General features: G+C 35.9%; 1 protein-coding gene across 1 annotated transcript in view; it reads left to right on the top strand.

Annotated features, from left to right (window-relative positions):
• The window catches only part of ANGPT1 (angiopoietin 1), a 167060-nt gene that overhangs the window by 93180 nt on the left and 51995 nt on the right, over positions 1–21885 (top strand). The window contains exons 5-6 of the mRNA XM_042870214.1: positions 16262–16389; positions 21640–21741. Of these exons, the coding sequence (XP_042726148.1) occupies positions 16262–16389; positions 21640–21741 (230 nt within the window). The remainder of the gene's footprint in view (positions 1–16261; positions 16390–21639; positions 21742–21885) is intronic.

Here is a 21885-nt window from a genome sequence, read left to right as displayed (position 1 = left end):
CTACATTTTTTTTTTATTTTTTTATTTTTTAATATAACTCAGTGAGCTTATTCCAAGCAAGAGAAGAACATGGAGGTATCTGAGAGATGTGTAGATGTGATGCTTAAGGACAGAGTTTAGTAGTGGAGTTAGCAGAGTAATGTTATGATTGAACTTGATGATTTTGTGGGTCTTTTCAAACCAAAATAACTCACATGATTCCACGATTATAATCAAGAACAAAAGGCCAGATAAGAACCCACCAATCAAATAATATTTAGACAGTTCTGAGGTCAACCCTTTTGTCAACAGTCATATCTTATTATTTAAATATCATATCATTGAGTTATTATACCATAACTTTAGCTGCTGTAAGACAAAATTTCATTGACTTCACATTATCAATACGGTTTTGTTCCTTTGATCATCTGCCTCCTGCTTTGACCAAATGCATTTACTGATGGCTACTTTATGGGTGTCAACTCCCAAGTTCCTTTACGGTTACTGGAGAGAAAATAAAGGAAAGTAAATCAGAATTCCTTACACATAAATGTGTTTTAAAGTTGATGAATTCAGTTGTAGGCACTTAAGGTGCACTAGCCATCCAAAAGAAGAAGTTCTTCCTCTGAACAAGTTTTTGTTTACAGTAAAGGATTGTATTTTTTTGTTTGTTTGTTTGTTTTTCTAGATCTAGTTTATTTCTGAGTACATAAAACACATTATGAACATAAAAGAAAAAAATAACATCTTTTGAAAGAAAGGAATGACTAACCATCTAGGACAGTTCTCAAGTTTGATTATGTTAGTAAACACATTTCTTCTAGGCATTGAAAAAGAAATTGAGGTGGGATTTTAGTTTTCTAGTGCTAAAAAAATTACAGACATTCCTTCCATCAGGACTATCCAAGACAGATGGCAGAAAGAAACCAATATTGCTTGAAGATCACTGTGAGGGATGAAAATGAGACACTGGAAAGAACACATGAATAACTACGAAAAATTGGGCAAGGTTATATAGGATAGAGGGAATAAGAGAAGTAAGGGAGAATGTAACAGCAAAGGTCATATGCTAAGATTAACAACTAAAAGGGGGTAAACAGTTGTGCCTGATATGCCAAGTAGTGGGTTAAAACTACTACTGGGGAAAGAAAGTTGAGAAAAGAAACATCAAAGAAACCTCTTTGTTGACAAAGAGGTGGTCAAACCTTTTCTGAGAAAAGATACAGGGTAAACACAGAGTAACTGTAGATGCACAAGTTTTGCTAGTTATTCAGTGAGTGTGGAAGTGTTAAAGAAAGGTTTATGTGAGGTTAAGTACCAGCACTCCAAGGTCCCCAGCTCGTTTCCTCTTGTTAATTCTAGAGCTCTAATTGCTATAAATAATTTTTAAAAATTAAAAAAAATAATTCACCTGCATTGTTACTCAGTGTTTGGTTTAATAGGCAGAAAAACATATCATTCATGATGTTCAGCTCAAGGCAGTGTGGGTTTTCTCTCTGCTGCATATTCCCATGCAACTTGTGTGGCTTAAATCTGAATAGTTCCAGTGGCGAGGATTACATCTCATCCTTTGGAAGTGTTTCCTGCTTGGACCCATGTTGATAGACTACTTTTTTTTTCCTCCTCATATTTATTCTAAGTGTTCCCTTCTGCTTATTCTGTTAGACAGTTCCCCAGCATTTTGAAGTAAATAACATCCTTCATAGTAGGCTGTTCTCATATCACTAAAGAAAAACTGTGATGCAATGCAATTCATTTATCACGTTTTGCAATCTTTTGGCAAAGAAACCTGGCAAAGTTGTGCTCAGGGTTTTCTAATAGAGCTCAGGAGTATTTTAAAATTAATATCAATATGAAGTATATATTATTTTCATATGGAACTTTACTACAAATTCTCTTTAAGATTAGAAAAAGAGTTTCAAAGTATTCCAAATTAGGTTCAAAGAAAAAACAAAACAAAACACATTTTTTCTAAGATTAGTTTCCTCAGATGCTTCTTATAAATACTTTGAATGAGGATTTCAGAAGTGGAAGTTTTAAGCTGGGCTCCTGGATCCAAATTCAGACATCTGAAAACCTGAATTTTCAGCAGTTTTTTTTTTTTTTTAAAAACAGCTGAGGAAATGTGGAAGTAAAAGGTGCTCATCATGGCTAAATGCAGAAATATAATCCTAATTGGTTAACTCTCACCCTCAGTTTTGGACATTATTAATTTTTTTTTGTGTGTGTCACCATGGTAAGAATATTCCTTGGATGATTTTTTGAGAAAATTTTCAAAGAAATAATGGCAGAAAAGTTTCCACTAACTATCTAAGTTGAGCTGATTAATGTATTTGGTAAGCATATACACAGCTGAAAAGAAGCCAGACATCTTAAGTTAAAATAATATCCTGGAGTATGAAACTATTCCAATGAAGGCAGAAAACTAAATCATTATAGTAAAAATTGCTACCAGATTCAGTCTATGCAAATATATGTTGAAAATAGAAGAGTACATGTGCTGGGAAATACAATTAAGGCTACTCACAGTTCTCACCAAAAATATGAAATTTACTCTTTCAGAAGTCTTTATGTGTGCACTTATGCTTAACACATAAAACATGTCATAAGAGGTGTTTATTGGGAGGTAGAGAATATCAAAATGTGAAACATACATCAGTGATACCTCTCCTGTCTTATACTGTTAAATATTGGTCATCTAATTTCATAAGGCATATAGCAGAAATGGAAATGATCCAGAACAGAATAGCATAAGGGAAATAATTGCAAACCTGCAACGATTTCCATATGAGGAGAGAAAGCTGTAAAATACAGAAAAAAGTATGTACGATGTACTGCTATGTAAAATCACCAACTCTGGAGAGAAGAGGGAGAGCTAGTAACAGATATCTTTCATTGACAAAAGATAATATTTCGTTACACGAAGTTCTGATTGCTAGATATCATTGAGTCTAATAAAGATTTTTGAATTATTATAAAGATGAAGAGCTATCAAAAGACAGACTCCCTTAAAAACTTCAAGTTTTTTACTTTTGGTACTCATCTTTGAAAGGAAGTGTGACCTAAGCAAGGCATCAAGTCTAAGAGGCATGATTGTTACAGATGAGTAACTTCCCAGGAATGAAAACAGGAGATGAGAGGAATTGAAAAATGTGGCTAAAACATCAGTATTTTGAGAATGTCTTTAAGTACCTTTTTCAGATTTCCCACCATAAATTAAAAGTGTACAACTGTGTATTTTACAAACTCTTGCCAGTCTCAAGAAATCTAAAAACGATAAAGTGATAAAAACAAAAAAGTGTCACATATGGCAAGATGATCTTCTTCGCTCATTTCATAATACTCAGGCTTTCCAATCTGTGAAATAAAGTTAGGAATTAAAAAAAGATATTTTAAGTAAAATTACTGTTGAATGACTTTATTTGAAACCAACCATTGTGGGTTTTTTTTTGTTATAAACAATGAGATAAATTGATTCCAGTAATGACATAATGACACTATTTTTAGATTAGTTTAAGTAAGTTAGAAAACTTTCAGAAGACTGCCTATTAGTAGTCTGTGAGGAAATTAGTGGCTAGTGTGAAGATATAGCACTGAGCAGAAACTGCTTTTGTTTAATTTTACACTCTGAGAAGCTTAACTAACATAGTCCCTAATACTGGATGACAATCCTACAGTATGATCTGCTTTGGTGCTTCAACCATCGCTAGATAAATGTTGTGAGTATTTCTGAAGAACTTAAAAGGGAATGAGGAAGAAAGAAAAAAAAGTAAAAAAGAGGATAATTTTTAAAAATACAGATGGATTAAAAGATAAAGTCCAGATCCCTCTTTCAGTGCTGGTTTTGTAGAAGGCTAGTTTTGAGATGGGGGCCACCTGTTCAGCACAAATTATTTGTGAGTTTCATTCCCAAAATACCACCCACCTCTCTCTGACAGTGAGTAATTCTAGGATTTCAGATGCATATAATCCATACAAACAGAAAATCTGAAAGGTCCCAAAGATTGCAAAAAGTCAAATGAATGCAGGATACTGCATTTGTGTATGGGAACACACGTCTCCATTTTGGCCTGTGTCTATGGCTTGTTTATATATAGTTTTAGGCTAAACAATCTTGGAAGGGGCTATCAATAATTTCTAAATTAGAATTTCTAAAAAAGCAGTGCTTTCAGGCACTAACCTCGTTGAAATGACTGTTCAGTATTGTGGAAATTTAAAGAAACTTTCTAGAAATCAAGTAATCTCCATACTCAAATATATATAAAAAAAAAAAAAAAGACAAATGCCTGTGAATTTTACTTTTCTGCAACAGAAAAATAGAGAAGTAGAAATGTTGAGCTGAAGGCTTAATTAATCCTTGTAGAGGTACTGCACCGCTATCTGCAAAGCTGTAGAAGTCCATCACTTATAGAAGATAACAAAGAATTGGATACAGATCATTGAGTTGTATGCAAAGGTTGTCAAAGATTTTGTGATTCTCATTTTCTTAAAACTACTCATTCCTCACACTACTTTGAAGATTATTCTGAGGATGGATAAAGCATTTTAATCTTATGTGTATGAATGGAAAAACATGTAGCCTTGGCTTATCAGTCACCTTCTGTTTCTGTCCATGATGAGATTTCACATTTCTCTGGATGAAAATATCATGTTTGAGACTGTGTGTTCTAAAATTTTAGTAAGTCCATCTAAATTTCTGTTTCTCCCACTATCAACTGGTATTATGAGTATTTTAGAATATGAAAAGCATGAAATTTCTTTTGATTTAGGCACATTACTGTTACGGTCAACCAATAAACATGTAAGACAGTAAAAGGTATGCAAGATACTTACTAAGCTTCCAGGTCAGAAAAAAAAATACTTTTCAAATGGATTTTTAGTGTTGACTGGAAAAAACTGCAAGGAATGCACTGCAAATTGTGTTAAATAATAAATAATATCTTCATCATAGAAGTATATCCAAGTTGAAACTAAGTAATTCAGAAATTGCATTAGTCCGGTGGGATATTATGTTTAAAGCCAAAGGTCACAAAATGTGCTCAGTCTGGAGTCTCATCTATTTTCAAATACTTTCTTCTTTTTCTTTTTTTCTTCAGTAGAAGAAAATTGACCTAGAGTGCCTATCATGTTAACACTGCTTTGCATAACTTCATAAGTTCTCCTACCCACAGCATAAGGGAATTTAAAATTTCAGCACGGAAATACATTTATATTTAACATTTACTGTCCTTTTCTGGTTTCTTTTTTTTTTTTTTTTTTCTAATGTATATTGTCTGTCAGACTGTATATTAACATACCTTATTAAAATGTTTGGTCCAAATTCATGCACTTAAGATTAATGGAAATGTAAAAAAACCTATTGTCATGAATGTCTGTTTTTGTGACCTCCTAGTAGGGGAGAAATAAAGCATTAGCTTCCTCTTGAATGCTGATGAGAAGCTAAGCTTAATTCTCAAAATAATACACACATATGCCAGGAATTTACCTCCCTAGAAGTGCCTATTGAGTTTGTGAAGTAAATAACTTCGTTAGGTCTGACATTTCTGCAAAGGTTCAAATCTCTAGACTTCTGAATAGATTTCATATTTTAGAAAATGCTGCATGGAAAATTTTGTTCTATTGGAATACTTACTTTTAAAAGGCATAGTAGTTCATTTACTCAAAGCATTAACCTTAAGTATTCTATTTTGTAGGACACAATTTTATCATGTTAAAATTTATACTGAAATATACAGATTGAGGATAGAGTAAGAACTTCAAAGAGATGACCTGGAGGTTGCAGACACAGGGGAAACTCCATTGGCACTAACAAAATTACCCCAGCAGAGAAGCTGGCCTATTTCATTAGCAAGACTTCAAAGACAGCTTCTATAATACAAGTCAGTTTTTAAAAAGAAAAAGAGAATTAGAAAAGATTCATCAGAATGCCAACATAGATTAAAAGATTCAGGTGTTCCTAAAGATAATTTTAGGTATCACTATTTCAATTGTGTTCAGCAACATGAATTTTTGTATTGTACTTATGCAGAGTAGAAGAATAAGTTTGTACGATACAGTTACTGATTTTATGTGCACAGCAAAAATGATATTGGTATTCATCTGAGATATAGTCTGTGGTAACCATTTCACTAGAAATCTCTTTTAACTCCTTAACGCTTGTCTCCTTTTTGTACTTCATCCCTAACTTTGTTAAGGATTTTTTTTTAACGTGATATAGTGTAACTCATGAGGCAGGAGCCTTGTATGGCATACCAGTCACTTCATTTTTCTTCTGAAGCATGGAAGCAATCAGAACAAGATTTTTTGATAATTTAAGAAGTTTATGACCAACTTTGGCTGCAAGCTGTAGATCTGAAGTGGATAAAGAGTGTGCTTTGATCCACACATTTTAAGTATGGTTAAAAGAAAGAAATACGTGAATAAACTGATAGGTTTTTTTCTCTTTCTTTTGTAGCTGGAATTGGATAACCCTAACACAAATAACAAAACATGACACTTTATTTATAAATTCTAAATATTTTTACTATTTTTTTCCTACTATTGAGTAAGAATAAAATAAAAACACAATTAAATTGACTTGGCAAAGCTAGAGCAGCCTGATCTTTGAATAAAACCTGTTTTAATGCACTGAAGCAATTTGTGTTCCACACTTCCTCATTCTGCCATTATGCACTACAGAGATAATGAAAAGTGTCAAAGCTAAGGACGGCAACACGTTTGTACAATGATATAGAAAAAAAATCTTTAGTGTGAGGGTAATCAAATGCTGGAACAGACTTTCCAGCAAGGCAATTGATGCCCCATTCCAGTCACGGTTCAAGATACATTTGGACGTTATCCTTATTGCGGTTAACCTTGAAGTGATCAGGCAGTTGGACCTGATGATCTTCGAAGGTCCCTTCTGACTGACTTATTCTATGCTATTGCAGAAGATTGCTGTGAAAAAAGATCACATTTTTCCACCCGTGATTCACAAACCTCAGTATTATAAGCCTATTCCACTTATTTAGAATAACTGTCTATATCTGTATTTTGAAATCTTGAAATCTAGGGATAAAAAAATGGAATTTTAATTCACTGAGTGCCATGGAAAGTACTCCTTTTCTTCCTTGTCTTCTATGTGCAGAACCACCAAGGTGAAAGAGGCTGCAGTGCTTCAGTTGTATTTGTGCAGTTGTGTAGGAAACACCTGCACATCAACACCAGTATTGTTTTGTTCTTCACAGGTTTATTTGTTCATGTGCTATAGACTTTCTGTTACCTTTGGAAAGTTTTTATGGTCACACACATTTTTGCAGAGATGCTCAGATAGTTTACGAGCTTTCAGGAGTCAATTTTGCTTGACTCACCTACCATTTAGGGGGCAGATGTAGAAGCCTATCTACACTTCCTTTAGATTCATCAAAGAAGCTTTTGTTTAATGAGCTGTCTTAGGATGAGGAGAATTGTGCCTGAAAGTGCCTTTTTCTCTCAATTCTTGATAAGGGGTGAAAAGAATAGTGCTGCTGTTTATATGATCAGTATCTACATTGGGAAACCATTATTTTATAAGTGCTGTTTTCTGAAAGTAAAGAAATAATGATATTAATACCAAATAATAAAATTTTAAAAATAAATATATATACCTTGTTCAGTCAAGGACAACTTCATTTGTAAGTTACACTGTACAATAAAATGCAACTAAATTTTTTAATTATGATCAAGTCAGACCATGTTTTAATAGAGATACCATACTTAAATAAGTTAATTGACGTGTACATTATTTAATATATCTTTCAGTGGGAAAAATATTAGAGCTCTCCAAAACAGAATTGGGGATTCCTGTATTTTATCCCTATTGAGTTACTGATGATGACAGCAAATTAATATTTGTTAATACTGAGGAATGAACAATTTGAGTGTATATTTTTATACTTCAGTTCTTGGTTATTAATATTGAAATCAATTGCCATCTCTCATTCCTACAGTATGTCTCAGTGCCAAATCCCTCTTCACTTTGCTTTATGAAAATGGTATTATTCAGTTCCAGCGAAGATATTAGAGGGGATATCAGCCATGTATAAGCCAGCCAACAACACTGCTAGTGTCACCCAAATGGCTTGTTAATGAAGTTTTTTTTTTATATGCATGATTCAACTGGAAACACTAAATGCACATTAGGGTTTCTGTGTGGAAAAATATAAATCAATTAAAGAAATATGGACACTGGAGATATTAAACAAAGCCAGTGGCTTAATCTCTCTTTTAGCATTTTGTGAAAGACTTCTTTAGTTCTCATCTCTCCATGAATAGCTGGTTACTCACAAAACTGCTGTCTCAAGCAGAAACTATTAAGGAACTATATTACAGCTGGATAATTAAGTGTCTTTATCTCTTTGTAAACGGGCCATAAGGCATTCTATTTCAGCTCACTAATGAGGACCACTTTATGGTATTTCTAAGTGATGTCTTTCAAATGCGCAGTGAATCGAAGTATTATTGTTGTTACCAGTCACTAAGGCCAGATTTATTGGGAAACAAACTTGATAACTGTTGGTAATTTATTAGGTAGTAAATAATTATGCCCTGGAGAGGGTGAAAGCTCACTAAGTTAACATCATTTTCCAAGACCTAGTCAATTCCTGCAGCACTACAGGAGAGGAATTCTGCTTTAAATGATTTATTTAATAAGTAGTTGGATAGCTTCAATACTCCTGCTATGCCATTGTTTGCTTTTCTTACTTTACACTCTTAGTGGGGAGGAAAAAAAGAGAAATGTAATATTCTGTTAGCTGCTAAAACTTTTCTGTAAATTTTAGTATGAGGCAACTAATTTGCCGAGCCTTTTCTCTTCCCTTCTCCCCTTAAAAATGTGGGTCTGAAATTCTTGTATGTAATGACCCTTTGTGTTTCTAATGAATCTGAAACTGTGCTAGTTCTTAGGCTGCAGAATCAACTTAGCCTTGCTAACTACATTTCCGCATAGCTTGGTAGTTGTGTTGAATTATATTAAGAGAGGTTTACACATTCACTTGGACCTCCCACATGCAGTATGGAAATATGGAAGGGCTAGGGGTTAATGGCAAAAGGACTACTTTTTATTTTGTCATTGCTCCTTGGGAACAAAATCCTTTCACTTCTCTGTACATTCTAATAATTTTAGAACCACACAATAAGCAAAATTAAGGGAGTTGTTCCAGTGGAATTACATGCCTGTTAAAAAAAAGAAAAAAAAAAAAAAAAAAAGGTGTTGTCAAAAACCCCCCCCAAAAAAAAAAAAAAAAAAAAAAAAAAAAAATCCAAGCCTTCTGCTAGATCTCATGTTAGTTGACTCACTCTGGCTGTGGAGACTGCAACCAACAGCAATGGGAAGAGCAGCACCACTCATTTAAATGACACTGCAGATTTATTTGGGGGTAATAATGAAATGTTCCCTTAAATACAAAATGAAAATGTTTACTCATACTGCCATAAACTCTGAAAGTTCAAATGAAGGTCAGCATTTTCCATTCTAATTTTTCAGCAATTGAGCGTGGCCAAGGAAGGAGTTCTAGAATTCTGTTTCCTTCTAGCTGAAATAGCCATGTAAGTTTAAGGTAAACTCCCAAGTAAATCTTGAATGCACAGGATTTGTTTCTTGACTATTAATGAATGAAATGGAAAATTGAATAAATTATGAAATCTTATAAATTACTACAAATGAACAGAAAAAAATCAGAAAAAACTATGTACCACAGTATAATTGATGATGTGCTCAAATATTGTGCAAAATATTTGATCCTATGCCTGAAAAACTAAACAAGAAATCTAAAAAAAAAAAAGATGATGAAGAGTGTGACACAGAGTCAACCAAGTATATTAGATCTACTTCAGGTGGTGAAAAAATTGTAGCATGCAGTAGGGATGATTAGCTTCTTACGTATCTGAACAGACTGGAGTCCCGGATATGCACTATTCAAATCTTCTTTGCCACGTACAGAAACTTGCACTTGCATGGCTATCATTTCAGTCTGTAGGCAGCACCGTGCTTGTCTGAAGAGCAAATCTGAGTTGGAGCATGTTTCCAGTTTTGTGTCCGTTTCTGTGGTGCACAGAACATTTCCAACACAACTGTGTTGCTGAAAGGAATACTGGTGCAACACATACATCTATGTTGCAGTTCAATATTTGTTCTCAAGCAGAGGTTGGTATCTGCAAGACTAGGCCACTAAAATGACACACTGTACCTCTGGCTGTAAGTCAGCAAAAAAAGAGTGGCTGTAACTTGGAGTGGCTGTAACTTTCCTCCTCAAAACAGAAATAATCTTCACCCTTTCTCTGTCAAATCTGTTTGTGGCTCCCGGCACTAACTCTGGGAACATATATAAATGCTGTGGGCCATGTTCTAGGCCTCCACACTGAGGATATTTGACTGACATCCTTCTGAGAACATTATCAAACTGTTCCCAATTCAATTCTTTGCAAGCCGGGTGCTATTTGCAATTTTAACTGGAAAGGCAGTGGAGCACAGCAGCTGCACCCAAATGGCTGGAAAAAGGGTTAGAGATACAGGATATCTTATGGAAGTGTAGGATTCCACACTGTGTGTCTGGAACCACAACAAGATTAAGGGAAACTTTGCTTGCAATCTGGATACTGATAGTAACTAGTACGCTGTGGTCCTTGAATGACCCTGTCCTTAGATGCTGCAGCTGTAGGTAGACAGACACCAGTTTACAAGATTCTCCTTTTCAATTTGTTAAAAGCTTCTCATCTGAGACACATGAAATGCTTTTGACAAAGCAGGTAGAATTTAGATAAAATATGTTTGCAGTAAGAGAGAAGTAAGTTGGAGAGAGAATTTTCCTTCTAAGATTCAAAAGAACAAAGAATATTTTTTGTGTCTTTTGGTTTGTTTAGTGACTACTGAATCTTCTAAGAAAATTTGATTTGCGTAAATGAAACATTTAAGCCATGAAAATAAAATAATTCAATAAGGTACTGCAGAAATCTCTGAATATCTGTTCAACTAAGTCACCACCATAGAAAAAAAAAACAAAAAAACAACAGCTGCCTTTCATTTACTGGCAATATCAGTACAGGACACAGGACTCTAGTGATTAACTCAGTCTCAACTGATTTCAAAAATATGTCAGTTCAGAACTTAAATTATTTAGTAAATATGAATGTGATTTTGTTGATTCAGTCAACATAATGAACTGCAATTTGATATTCTTTGTTATTTATAGACAAACTGCACTGTTCATTCATCAAATATCTGTTTTGCAATTCACTTGAAAAACAGTGAATTAAGAACTTCATTTTCCTAATAAAAAAAACAGAATTCTTGAAAAAATTGATGTATAATTTTTGAAATATTTTTTCTAGTAGATCAAACTAGATAATTTTGATATATATAAGAAAAAAGATACGTATTATATATTTTATATTTTTTATTCCCAGAAGATGTCTTTAGATTACTACATATTTCAGAAGCTGTTTCCTCTTTAGAGTTAGTTGCTATTTTTTAATATTTGGGTAGAAAAGCAGATTCCTTTCGAGATAACCTTACAAACTAATTTACTAAGCACTTTCTAGCAATAGAACTGCTCAGCTCTGGCGTCTTAGAGCTCCTGGGTGAGCAGAAACCACATTTATTTGGATTCCTGTCCTTCTGTGAAGCTGCAAAGCAACCACCTTGCCAGGGCTTTTGCACCTATGTGGGAACAGTCAGCTGGAAGAGCCCTGAGCACTTATAGAAGATACTTGCTATGTTACCTGGACTCAACCTGTCATCCAAGGCTTTGGTGAAAAAAAAAAAATAAAGCTAAGGAACTGACAATTGAAAGAAATAACTCCTCAGATAAGGAAACAGATAGTATAAACCAAAGAGAAAGTTATTGGGCTGAAAATTAAGCAGAAGTCTTTTGGGTATGCAGTGAAATAAATTTATTTTGCTTGTTAATTAATCTTCTGTTCAGGAAAGGAGGTTTTTGGGTAGAGACATTGTGTCTTCGTAGGGCATGACTTCATCACCAGCTTATTCATCCAGAAAATGGAAAACAAAAAAAACCCCTCCAGGTCTCCAAATTTTGGTGAACTATTCAGGTCTAAAAATCATATTATTTTACTTGACATAGACTTATCTTTTTCTTTGGATACATAAACCTTTGACTAAGTATAGTATCTGAAAATAGCTAAACTAACATTAGAAAATGCTAAAGAAATTTGAGGTGTTTAAGCTGAACAGAGAAATTCAATGGCTACATGATTTGTTTTGAAGCACTTTCCTTGAACTTTATTACTATTTAATATTTATTCACGGTATGTCAACCAGTGTATCATTCATTGGATGCATAAAGGATTCCAGGTCTATGCAATGTCATACAATAGCTGATCCGAAAGAAATGCCTCCTATTTTACTATATTGGCCTATGATGTCAGAGACAGTCTTGGTGACATGGCAGTAGAGGTGGAACCTTCCTGCCAACGTTCCATTACATTTTGTTGCCATGTGACAGATGGCAGCAGAGAGGCACTCTGACAAAATGATCTCTGACCCAGAAATGTGAATGAAGGAAAGGTATGTAGTAGAATTCTTCCACGGGGAAAAAATTGCACCCACTGACATATATTGATACTAGCTAAACGTGAATGGAGACCAAACAGCGGATGTGAGCACAGTGAAGCAGTGGGTGTTGTGTTTCAGCAGTGACAACAGTGTCAGCAGGTCACCTCTGCAGATTGTGTGGCTTGCAGGCCCTTGTTCATTGCTAGCCAAAAAGCACAGCTAATGGTGGTGACTGTGTTGAAAAACAATGTATCGTAGCTGACAATTTGTTCTATCAAATTGTTCTCCTTGATTCTATTGTCGTTTCTGTGGTAATAAATGTAATAAATAAAAAAGTAATATTTTGGAGCATCCCACATGGAAAAAAACCAAAATCTTTTGAGTAATAGAAGTTATTTGGAAGCAATATGGAATACTGAGTTAGAAAAACAAAATTTAACCTTAAAAAAATCATGTTTTATCCTGCAAGTGCATTACCATTAGCATTCCTGAGTATTAGTTTTCCGATAGCTTTAGGCTCTTGTAAATTACAGCATGATCTGTTTAGGAAAATTTTGTGCTTGTCTTACTAAATGTATTGTGCTGCAACACGTAACAACTCAATAGTAGCTTCACAAGTGGCTGAGCTTTCCTTCTCGTTTTCTGGGAGAGGGAGGACAAGCACCCAAAGAAACCCACTGCGGTAACATAATTGGGTTGCTTAGTCTGTAGGAAATTACCACATCTGCCTTGTGTGGTCTTGGGTATTTCAGCTGACTGATACAGAAGGGAAGGAAGAAACTGAGCGTATGCAAGACATTTATCTGTCCCTGTCACCTTCCTCTCTGATGTCAACAGAAGCTTTGTTGTGTTTTCTCTAATCTCTAAGCAAAAGGTAAAAATATTTTTCTAAGTATGCTTTTTAGACATTCATTTCCTGAGAAAATTATTTTCAAATCTAATTCTAATTCATTTGAAATTAAAATCTTACTTCATTTGAAAGTCAGATAATATTAACTTTGGGAGATAATCCTTAAATTTTTGTCTAACTTTCAGTTAAAAATGAACCAAATTCAAATCTTAGTATCCCTGAGTGACTCTTAAGTGTTTTGCAATGTGTATATTATGGTAAAATGGAGGTAACATGACCTTTCAATATGTATTATACATATTAAAATATAAGTAGTTAAAACTGAAGGAAATGAAGACTCTGCCTCTGTACAATAAAATACATTTTTAGACAAAAGAAACTAATGTCTGCAGTTGAAACACCAGTACTAGAGAAAGTCAGGCTGGGAAGAATGGATTTAATCTAAAGCCCCTTGAAATCAATGAGAGGCTTTGCTTAAACTCCTCTGGGATTTGGCTCAAACCCCAAGTAATTATTCAAGCTGGACTTTGGTCACTGATGCTAACACCATCTGCATACGGAAAAGTACTGTGAAATCTTTAATTAATACGAGTCATGAAGGCCTCACTTCTATGATTTATTTATAACCTGACACCTTCATGCAGTGTTCTGTGTGCCTTGCTGAGGGCCCCATCTCACAGGGAAGTGTCATCTACTGCATCACCAGCGCTGCCTTTCTTTTCCAAGTTCCAAAGTAGTCAATTTCCAAATGAAGTTCACATGGAAGTACCTGAACCTAGTTTTATTTTTATTGATGGTGTTCAAAGAAAACAGTAAGCACAACATATGCGTGGAAAGGGAAAAATACGAGGATTTTGTTTGCATCTGTATCTAGAGAGTAGGATAATCTTATGATAATTCAAGTCTGGACTTCTCTTTTTTTTTTTCTTTTTTTTCTTTTTTCTCTTTTTTTTTTTCTTTTTTTTTTTCTCCATTTTTGCCTTTTCACAAAACCACTGCTGCAAAACACTTAACATTTTTCTTCCTCAGTTTCTGCATCTGTTTAGTGGTATAAATGACAAGTAATCTTGCAGAAATTCACCATGCTAAAATATTGCTTTGAAGTGTTCAGAGGTGAGTTAGCATATCAAGCTGCAAAGCAAACACTTTTATGGCCCAGATCATCCTACATGCTGTGCAAGACTGTTGCTCTTTTGCACATCATTATCATTAAGTGCAAGATTTACATTATAGACCACTTTATTGAGACTGAATAAGACACAATCCTTTTTCTACTTACAATTCAGATTTTCAAGCAAAAGAAATGAAAAAAAAATGTTTGTGTCACAGACCAGTGAATGTGTCTGAAGGACCTAAATGTTGTTTCCTCATTGAAGGGATTAATGAAGTGCTGGCCTGAGCCATGCACAGCACTTATAGACATGTTTAACTTTAGGATTCTGAGTAGACTGATGGATTTCTATGGGAATACTGATGTACTTAAAGTATGTGTTGTTGGAATGAAATCATATTCTACGGTATTGTGTGGGGTCAGACTACTTTTGTTTGTGAAAGTGAAGGGAACATTCACATCTCCTTCTACAGGGAATTCCCTGTAGCTTTAAAACCAGGATCCTTAAATATTGCCTCCTGAGTTCTCAGCCTAGACCGCGTACATAGTTCACTCAGAAAGTAATGCCTCCTATTTATTACCATGGAAACTACAACAGATACAAAGAGAACAATAACACTGTTTAATAGATCAAATTCTCAGATGCAATACACTCTTTTTCAATATGGTCACAATCCCTGGCAATTTATTTTGGCAGAGTGATTAATTTTTGCTAGACTGCATGCTGCAATTGTAAACAAGTGCACCAACAGAGGTGACCCTCTGTCACCACTGCTGAAACACACCACCTACTGCCTCACTGTGCTCACATCCACTGTTCGGTCTTCATAAATGTTGAGCAAGTATCAGTGAATGTCAATGGATGCAATCTTTTCCACATGCAAGAATTCAACTCCACACCTTTTCTCCAAACACACTTCCATGTCAGACTGCCCCTCTGCTGCCATCTTTCACATGGTAACAAAACGTAATGGAATATTGGCAGGAAGGTCCAACCTCTACTGCCATTTGCCTCTGATATTGTGGGACAGTGTAATAAAATAGGATACATTACTTTTGGGGCAGCCCACATAAGCGATCTGTGATATGCAAGATCAAGATCTGCACCAGTGTTCCAATATTACTTGTTTTCTGTTCTGAGTCATAAAAAGACTAAACATGACTCTAAATAACTGACTTCAGGAGCACCCTTTTTTTCTTTTTTTCCCTTAGGCTGTATGTAGTAACTTATATGTAGGTGTAAAACTCATGAAACCATTCTCTGCATCCAAAAAAAGCAAACTTAAGCAAACATCTCCCTTGCTACAAGCCCCAAAGCTGCTCAAAAGGCAGTGTGTCATTGAGAAAAGGCATACTCTCCTCCCAGATTTTGTATTGCTCTCTCAGGTGAAGTCTGTCTTGGATCACAGCACTGAGCAAGCTTGTCCACCTCCACATGCTGTTGCTGGAGCATTCTTTGACAACCTCCCAGACACAGCTTTATTCAGGCGCAACACCTGCAGCTGAACGGTCCTTTGCTCTCAGAAGGAATCTGCTGTGCTCATCTCCCTGTAGACAGGATGCTCTATATAGCTATTTTAATCATGACTTATTTCTGCTGGTGCCTCCTCTGCCATCTGTCTGACAGTTTCATAATAGTTTTTTAATAGAATTTACTCAATTACTGAGGATCACAGTATAGTTATTACTGTGAATGTTTAAAGTGAATACAAAGTGCACGAGTCTCTTTCATACAAACACGCTTAATATTACTATTGTAACTTATATTACTGTATTTTTCTCTGCTTTGCAGTTTTACTTAAGAATGTGAAGAAGGAGGAAGAAAAGCCTTTCAGAGACTGTGCAGATGTATACCAATCTGGTTTTAACAAAAGTGGTGTCTACACTATTTATATTAACAATGTTTCAGATCCTAAAAAGGTAAGGCAAATATATGGTCTATTTTCATTTTTGTAAATGGGAAGTTACTCTGACCTTAAAAGGAGCATTTGGAGCCTCTATGGAAGTTCTCATTTTTCAAAATATTGCACTGAAACAAATAAACCTGGTTATATTCAGACTTGAAAAAAAATACAGTAGAATGGAGAAAATGATAAGTGTATTATTCCAGACATTCTTCTTTCTCACTGAGAGAGAATCTCTCCCAAATTCCAACTTGCACTCAAGAGTCTACTCGCTTCCTCCCACTCAGCAAGTTCAGCTGAATCCCTCTATGACCACCAATAAGCCTGCAGTGAGGCCCAGAAGATTATTATTTTCTATTATAAAATTGTTTTTTTCCATTATATTATGTGATTTGGGGGCTAAAGTGAGCCAGCTGAAGCTAGGAAAGTGAACAAATAGGCTAAGGGTAATTTACACAGGGAGAAAGGCAGGCTTGTCCCTCTGACAGGGCACTACTGAGAGCAACCCCCACCATGGCTATGGGCTGGTTACTTGCCAGAGAAAAGTAGAGTGTCGTCCAGCAAATGGGTTGGGTGGAAGGAAGGGAACTCTATCTTTCTGGTGATTTTATTCTTACTGCAGTAAAATGGTGACCCTGCAAACAGAAGAATGCAGTGCAAATATTACTAATGTAACTCTCTGTAGGCACTTTACAATGATACTAAGGTATGTAAAATTTATTGAATTTGGTTTTGGACAGATTTTGGAAGCCTCTGAATGTCAACTCGTTATGGTTTACTGAGGAATTAGTGTTTGTTAAAGCATGATTACAATTGGAGTGGGAGAGTGCTTTGGGCAAAGGCCAATAAAGGTCTGATGAATATGAATGGACATGATATGAAATGCAGAGACACCTTTAAGCTTTACTGAACAGGACAAGAACAAAAGCAGTTCCATAGAAGCTGTTCATCTCAAAACAGTTGTTACACCAAAGTCAGAATTGCATGCACAAGTTGGGTTTACTTAGCCTTATTAGCCTTATTAAAGTTCCAGAATCTGGATTGCAATGAAAAACAGTAGCTATCTGAAAGCACTGTAGCACTTATGTTCCTGGTATACTTCCAGGAGCATCTGAGTACCTAAGCACACTTCACTGATGCTACAAGTGCAGTAACACAATGGAAGCTACTCTGTGTTCATGCTTATATCACTGTTTGCAGACACTGTTGTCAATGAATACATGTAGCACAGCTCAGCTGGTATCACTGTACTACATTTTTTTTTTTTTTTTTTTTTTTTTTTTTTTTTTGGCTCCTGGAGGCTTCCTTTTTAGTTAGAATAAGTGGGAATGTGTGTGTGTTGAGAGAGTTTCTGCTAGCACCTGTTTCTGTCTTGCCCTAATGATAACATAGTACAAGCTGATCCTAGGCATGTTCAAGTTAGTCAAGTGAGGAGTCTAATTGCTTTAACAGATGTTTTTTCAGACATTCGGATTGTATCAATAGACTGCAAAACAGTGCTGTGCAGAGATAGCTGAACCAACTCCAGCTGAGATAGCTTCAAAATCAGATCAGCGCATCACTGTGGCGGGACTAATTATCCCAGAGACAGCACCGTGCTGACACAGTTAGATTGCTCTGGGATCCATGCTAATATCTTGAATTCCGTGGAGACATACCTGTTTGTTTAAAGCAGGCTCAGTTATCTGGATTACCACAACAGCAGTGCACAGTTCCTACATTTCTGAAGTGGCCTAATATTGTTGCCTTCTGTAATACCTGCAGCCACCAGCAATTGCCTCATTTATGGCAATTTTGTATTTTGGGATATAAAAATAAACTTTTGTTACATTATGTATTTCCTTAGGGATGCTTACATCCTGACACTGAGTAGCAAAAGCCCCTTCATCATCTGTACAAGTGTTACTGTCAGTTCTAATAATTTTGCTCTTCATACCTTCCTATATTCATAGAAAACTATCCTTTATGCTTACAGCTCCATAACATTTATATGGCTCATTTTCATATGTTTAAAAAAACAGCTTGCAAATTTCCTTTCATGCCTCTAGCTTCAACTGTTCATTGGCTTAAAATGTTTTCCAATCCTACATGAAAAATAAGTTATTCATTTCTAATGAAAAGAATCTAAATTATATTCCATATCTTTGAGAAGGGAAAAGGTTTGCTTTAAAATATTAAGCTAATTAATTGGCTTATTTAGGGGTGTGTGTGTGTGTGTTTGATGATGTTGATAAACGATTATCCCTCAGTCATAGTGACAGCAAAGGCAGGAGTCCACTCAGGGCTCTACACAGGTGAGGGCAGCTACTGGGAGAAGAGAGGCTGATGAGGACAAAGGGGCAATGAGGGTGAGGTCACTGCTTTTACAGGAGGTGGAGGAAGCCAAGGGGACAGTTCTGAGTGCCCGCAGCATCTCCATATCCTACCATGCTTCACTCTGTAACTCTGATTTAATGTCATCTAAAGTCATCATAAGGATGACTTCTATAAACTTCTGTGTGCACTGCACTGAAATTGTCATGTTAAATGCTGGCAGGGTCTGCGTATCTGTGTGTCTACAACTCTGCAAAAAATCTGCACTGCCATGAATTTTGTCTTCACCCTCTGCTCTGCTTTCTGCCTGTGGGCTTTCTACCAGATTCACATTGATGATCTCTCTGAGTACATCTGCGAGAACTTTAACCCATTAACTATATAGATGCTGCATGCACTGTGAAGACTCTGGTTCTTGCTCAGTTACCTCCAGCTTTGGTTTCTGTACCAGAGAGATATTCCCTGAATCTCAAATGGCTTGTTAAATCTTGAGCTTGTTGATACAAATCTACAGTGTTGACTTGTGAAGTCATATTGTGGAAGCACTTAATGTACATTAAGAGGTAATCCGACCAGTTTCATTCATAGTAGAATTACATTGACCTCTACATTATTACTATACATTTTTAATAATTTAATCCATAACTGTGAATTATGTACAAATAATTCCATATATGGCTTTTGAGGGTCCTGGTGGATGAGAAGCTGGACATGAGCCAGCAATTTGTGCTTGCAGCTTGAAAGGCCAACTGTGTTCTGGGCTGCATTAAAAAAGGGGTGGCCAGCAGGGAGAAGGAGGTGATTGTCCCCCTCTACTCAGCTCTTGTGAGGGCCCATTTGGAGTACTGCATCCAGGCCTGAGGCTCCCAGTACAGGAAGGATGTGGAGCTCTTGGAGTGGGTCCAGAGGAGGGCCATTATGATCAGAAGGCTGGAGCACCCCTCCTGTGAAGAAAGGTTGAGAGAACTGGGATTGTTTAGCCTGGAAAATAGGAAGATCCGGGGAGACCTCATTGTGGCCTTCCAGTACTTTAAGGGAACATGTAAGCAGGAGGGGGAAAGACTGTTTACGAGGGTGGATAGTGATAGGACAAGGGGAAATAGTCTTAAACTGAGACAGGGGAGGTTTAGGTTACATATTAGGAGGAAGTTTTTCACATATATGGTGGTGACGCACTGGAACAGGTTGCCCGAGGAGGTTGTGGATGCCCCATCCCTGAAGGCATTCAAGACCAGGCTGGATGTGGCTCTGGGCAGCCTGGTCTGGTGGTTGGTGACCCTGCACATGGAAGGGGGTTGAAACTAGGTGATCATTGTGGTCCTTTTCAACCCAGGTCATTCTACGATTCTATGATTCTATGATTCTTTTAATAGCTTGGGTGTACTTATTCATACCTTTAAGGCAGTAGTGAAACACTTTGGATATCCTTTTAATTTAAACCAGGTTCTTTTTGTTGATGATAAACTCAGAATGTAGAGATGCATAAAAATTCAAAGTAACTTCATCCTTTTCTTTATTTGGTAGAGGATTAAACATCAGAACGTGCTAAAAGTTGTTTAATGATTGAGTGCTCTGACACTGCCTGGGCCAGAAGCCAGTCCAGGACATTTGTTGGCTAGAACTGTGCACAGCAAACATCTATAAGAAGCTTGGCAACCCTGTTAGTGTGGCAGGTGTTTGTGTCTACCACAATAGAAAGTGCTAGACCACACAATGACAGCTGCTGTAAATCTTTCTTTCACTCCGCAGTTTTCTCCTTTAATCTGCTATATTATATAGAAAACATTCAAGTACTTTAGTAGGCACTTTTTTTCTATTCTAGAATAAAAAGACTTGCTTTTTTTTTGTGTGTGTGTGTGTGTGTCTTTAAAATTAGTAGTCTTAGTACAGTTGAGGATTTAATGCTTTAGAAATTGGCACGGATTCATGGGAGCTTCACATGACTTGTAAGGAAAGTGAATCCATCATTTAGAAATTCTCACTGTAAATCAGATTAAGAAATTAAATCTTGTAGATAAATGTTTTGACTCTCACCATCTTCCCAGAACAAAGAATAGGGCCAAAATATTTGTAAAAATCTGTGGGTTTTCTTGTGGTTAACCTAAATGAAGTTCACATATTTGCACTGTTCAGTATTGTGTTTCCTTCCTGTACCTACACAGTGTCTTCGTTTGTCATGCCTGGAGCAAATTAAAACAAAAGTTCTTGCACAGGATTACTGTGACAATGGTTATGAGAAGGAAAGATTTAAATTGTTTTGCCTGAGGGTGGAATATGGTTCTTTATCAAACAAGAGATCTTCTGAATTGGATATTAGCCTTTGATTTGGCAAAGCAACTTAAAGTTCTAAGTAACTCTCCAGTGCTGTCTTGTCGATGTGAATGCCAAAAGCTAAAACTGATAGGTGGCACCCTTTCCACCTTCTCACCTATTAGCACCTTAAAAAACAAAATATAACTATGAAAGCACACAGTCGAATGAAAATTAGGATAGCTGCAGTGCCACTCTGCTGCTGCGGACAAGTACTTGGGAATGAAAATCAGGAACATTTGCTTCAATTAGGAGCACTGAAAAACTTAGTTGGATCTTAAAATTGTTTCATACAATAATGAATGTTATCACCACATACAAAGAAAAGTGAATAAGTAGTGTTTGCAATTTTTTCTATAACGTATCCTCTATATATTTTTAAATGTAGGGTAAGAAGAGTGAAAAATGAATAAAAAATAAATATCCATTTTAAATGGGTAATTTTCTGAATGAACATGAGACTTTACTGAGAGAATTACACTGAATATATATGGGGTCTGAGCATGACATCAAAGGCATAAAGCATGAATCCATAGGGAAACAGGCTTCCATAATTCCATTACTCACATTTTCCACCTCTAAAATGACAGGATTCCAATGCAAGCATCTCTTCTTTTTTTTTTTTTTTTTTGTTACTGCACAGGTCTTTTGCAATATGGAAATCAATGGAGGAGGATGGACAGTTATACAGCACCGAGAAGATGGGAGTCTGGATTTCCAGAAAGGCTGGAAAGAATACAAAATGGTAAGGTAAAAGAATCATAGGAAAAAGATTTCAAGTAGTATTTCCCATTGTCTTAAGTTGGTCTTATAATGGTGTGATGTCCAATAGTCCTTTATGAACTACCTTTTTCATGCATATTACTATTTAAAGTCATAATATTCTTTT

Source organism: Lagopus leucura, unplaced genomic scaffold (genome assembly GCF_019238085.1).
Source record: "Lagopus leucura isolate 7727_CA_CO unplaced genomic scaffold, USGS_WTPT01 Super-Scaffold_100002, whole genome shotgun sequence".
In the NCBI taxonomy this organism is placed as follows: domain Eukaryota; kingdom Metazoa; phylum Chordata; class Aves; order Galliformes; family Phasianidae; genus Lagopus; species Lagopus leucura.
Note: the sequence above shows the minus strand (reverse complement) of the source record. Positions and strands in the feature narration are given on the sequence as shown.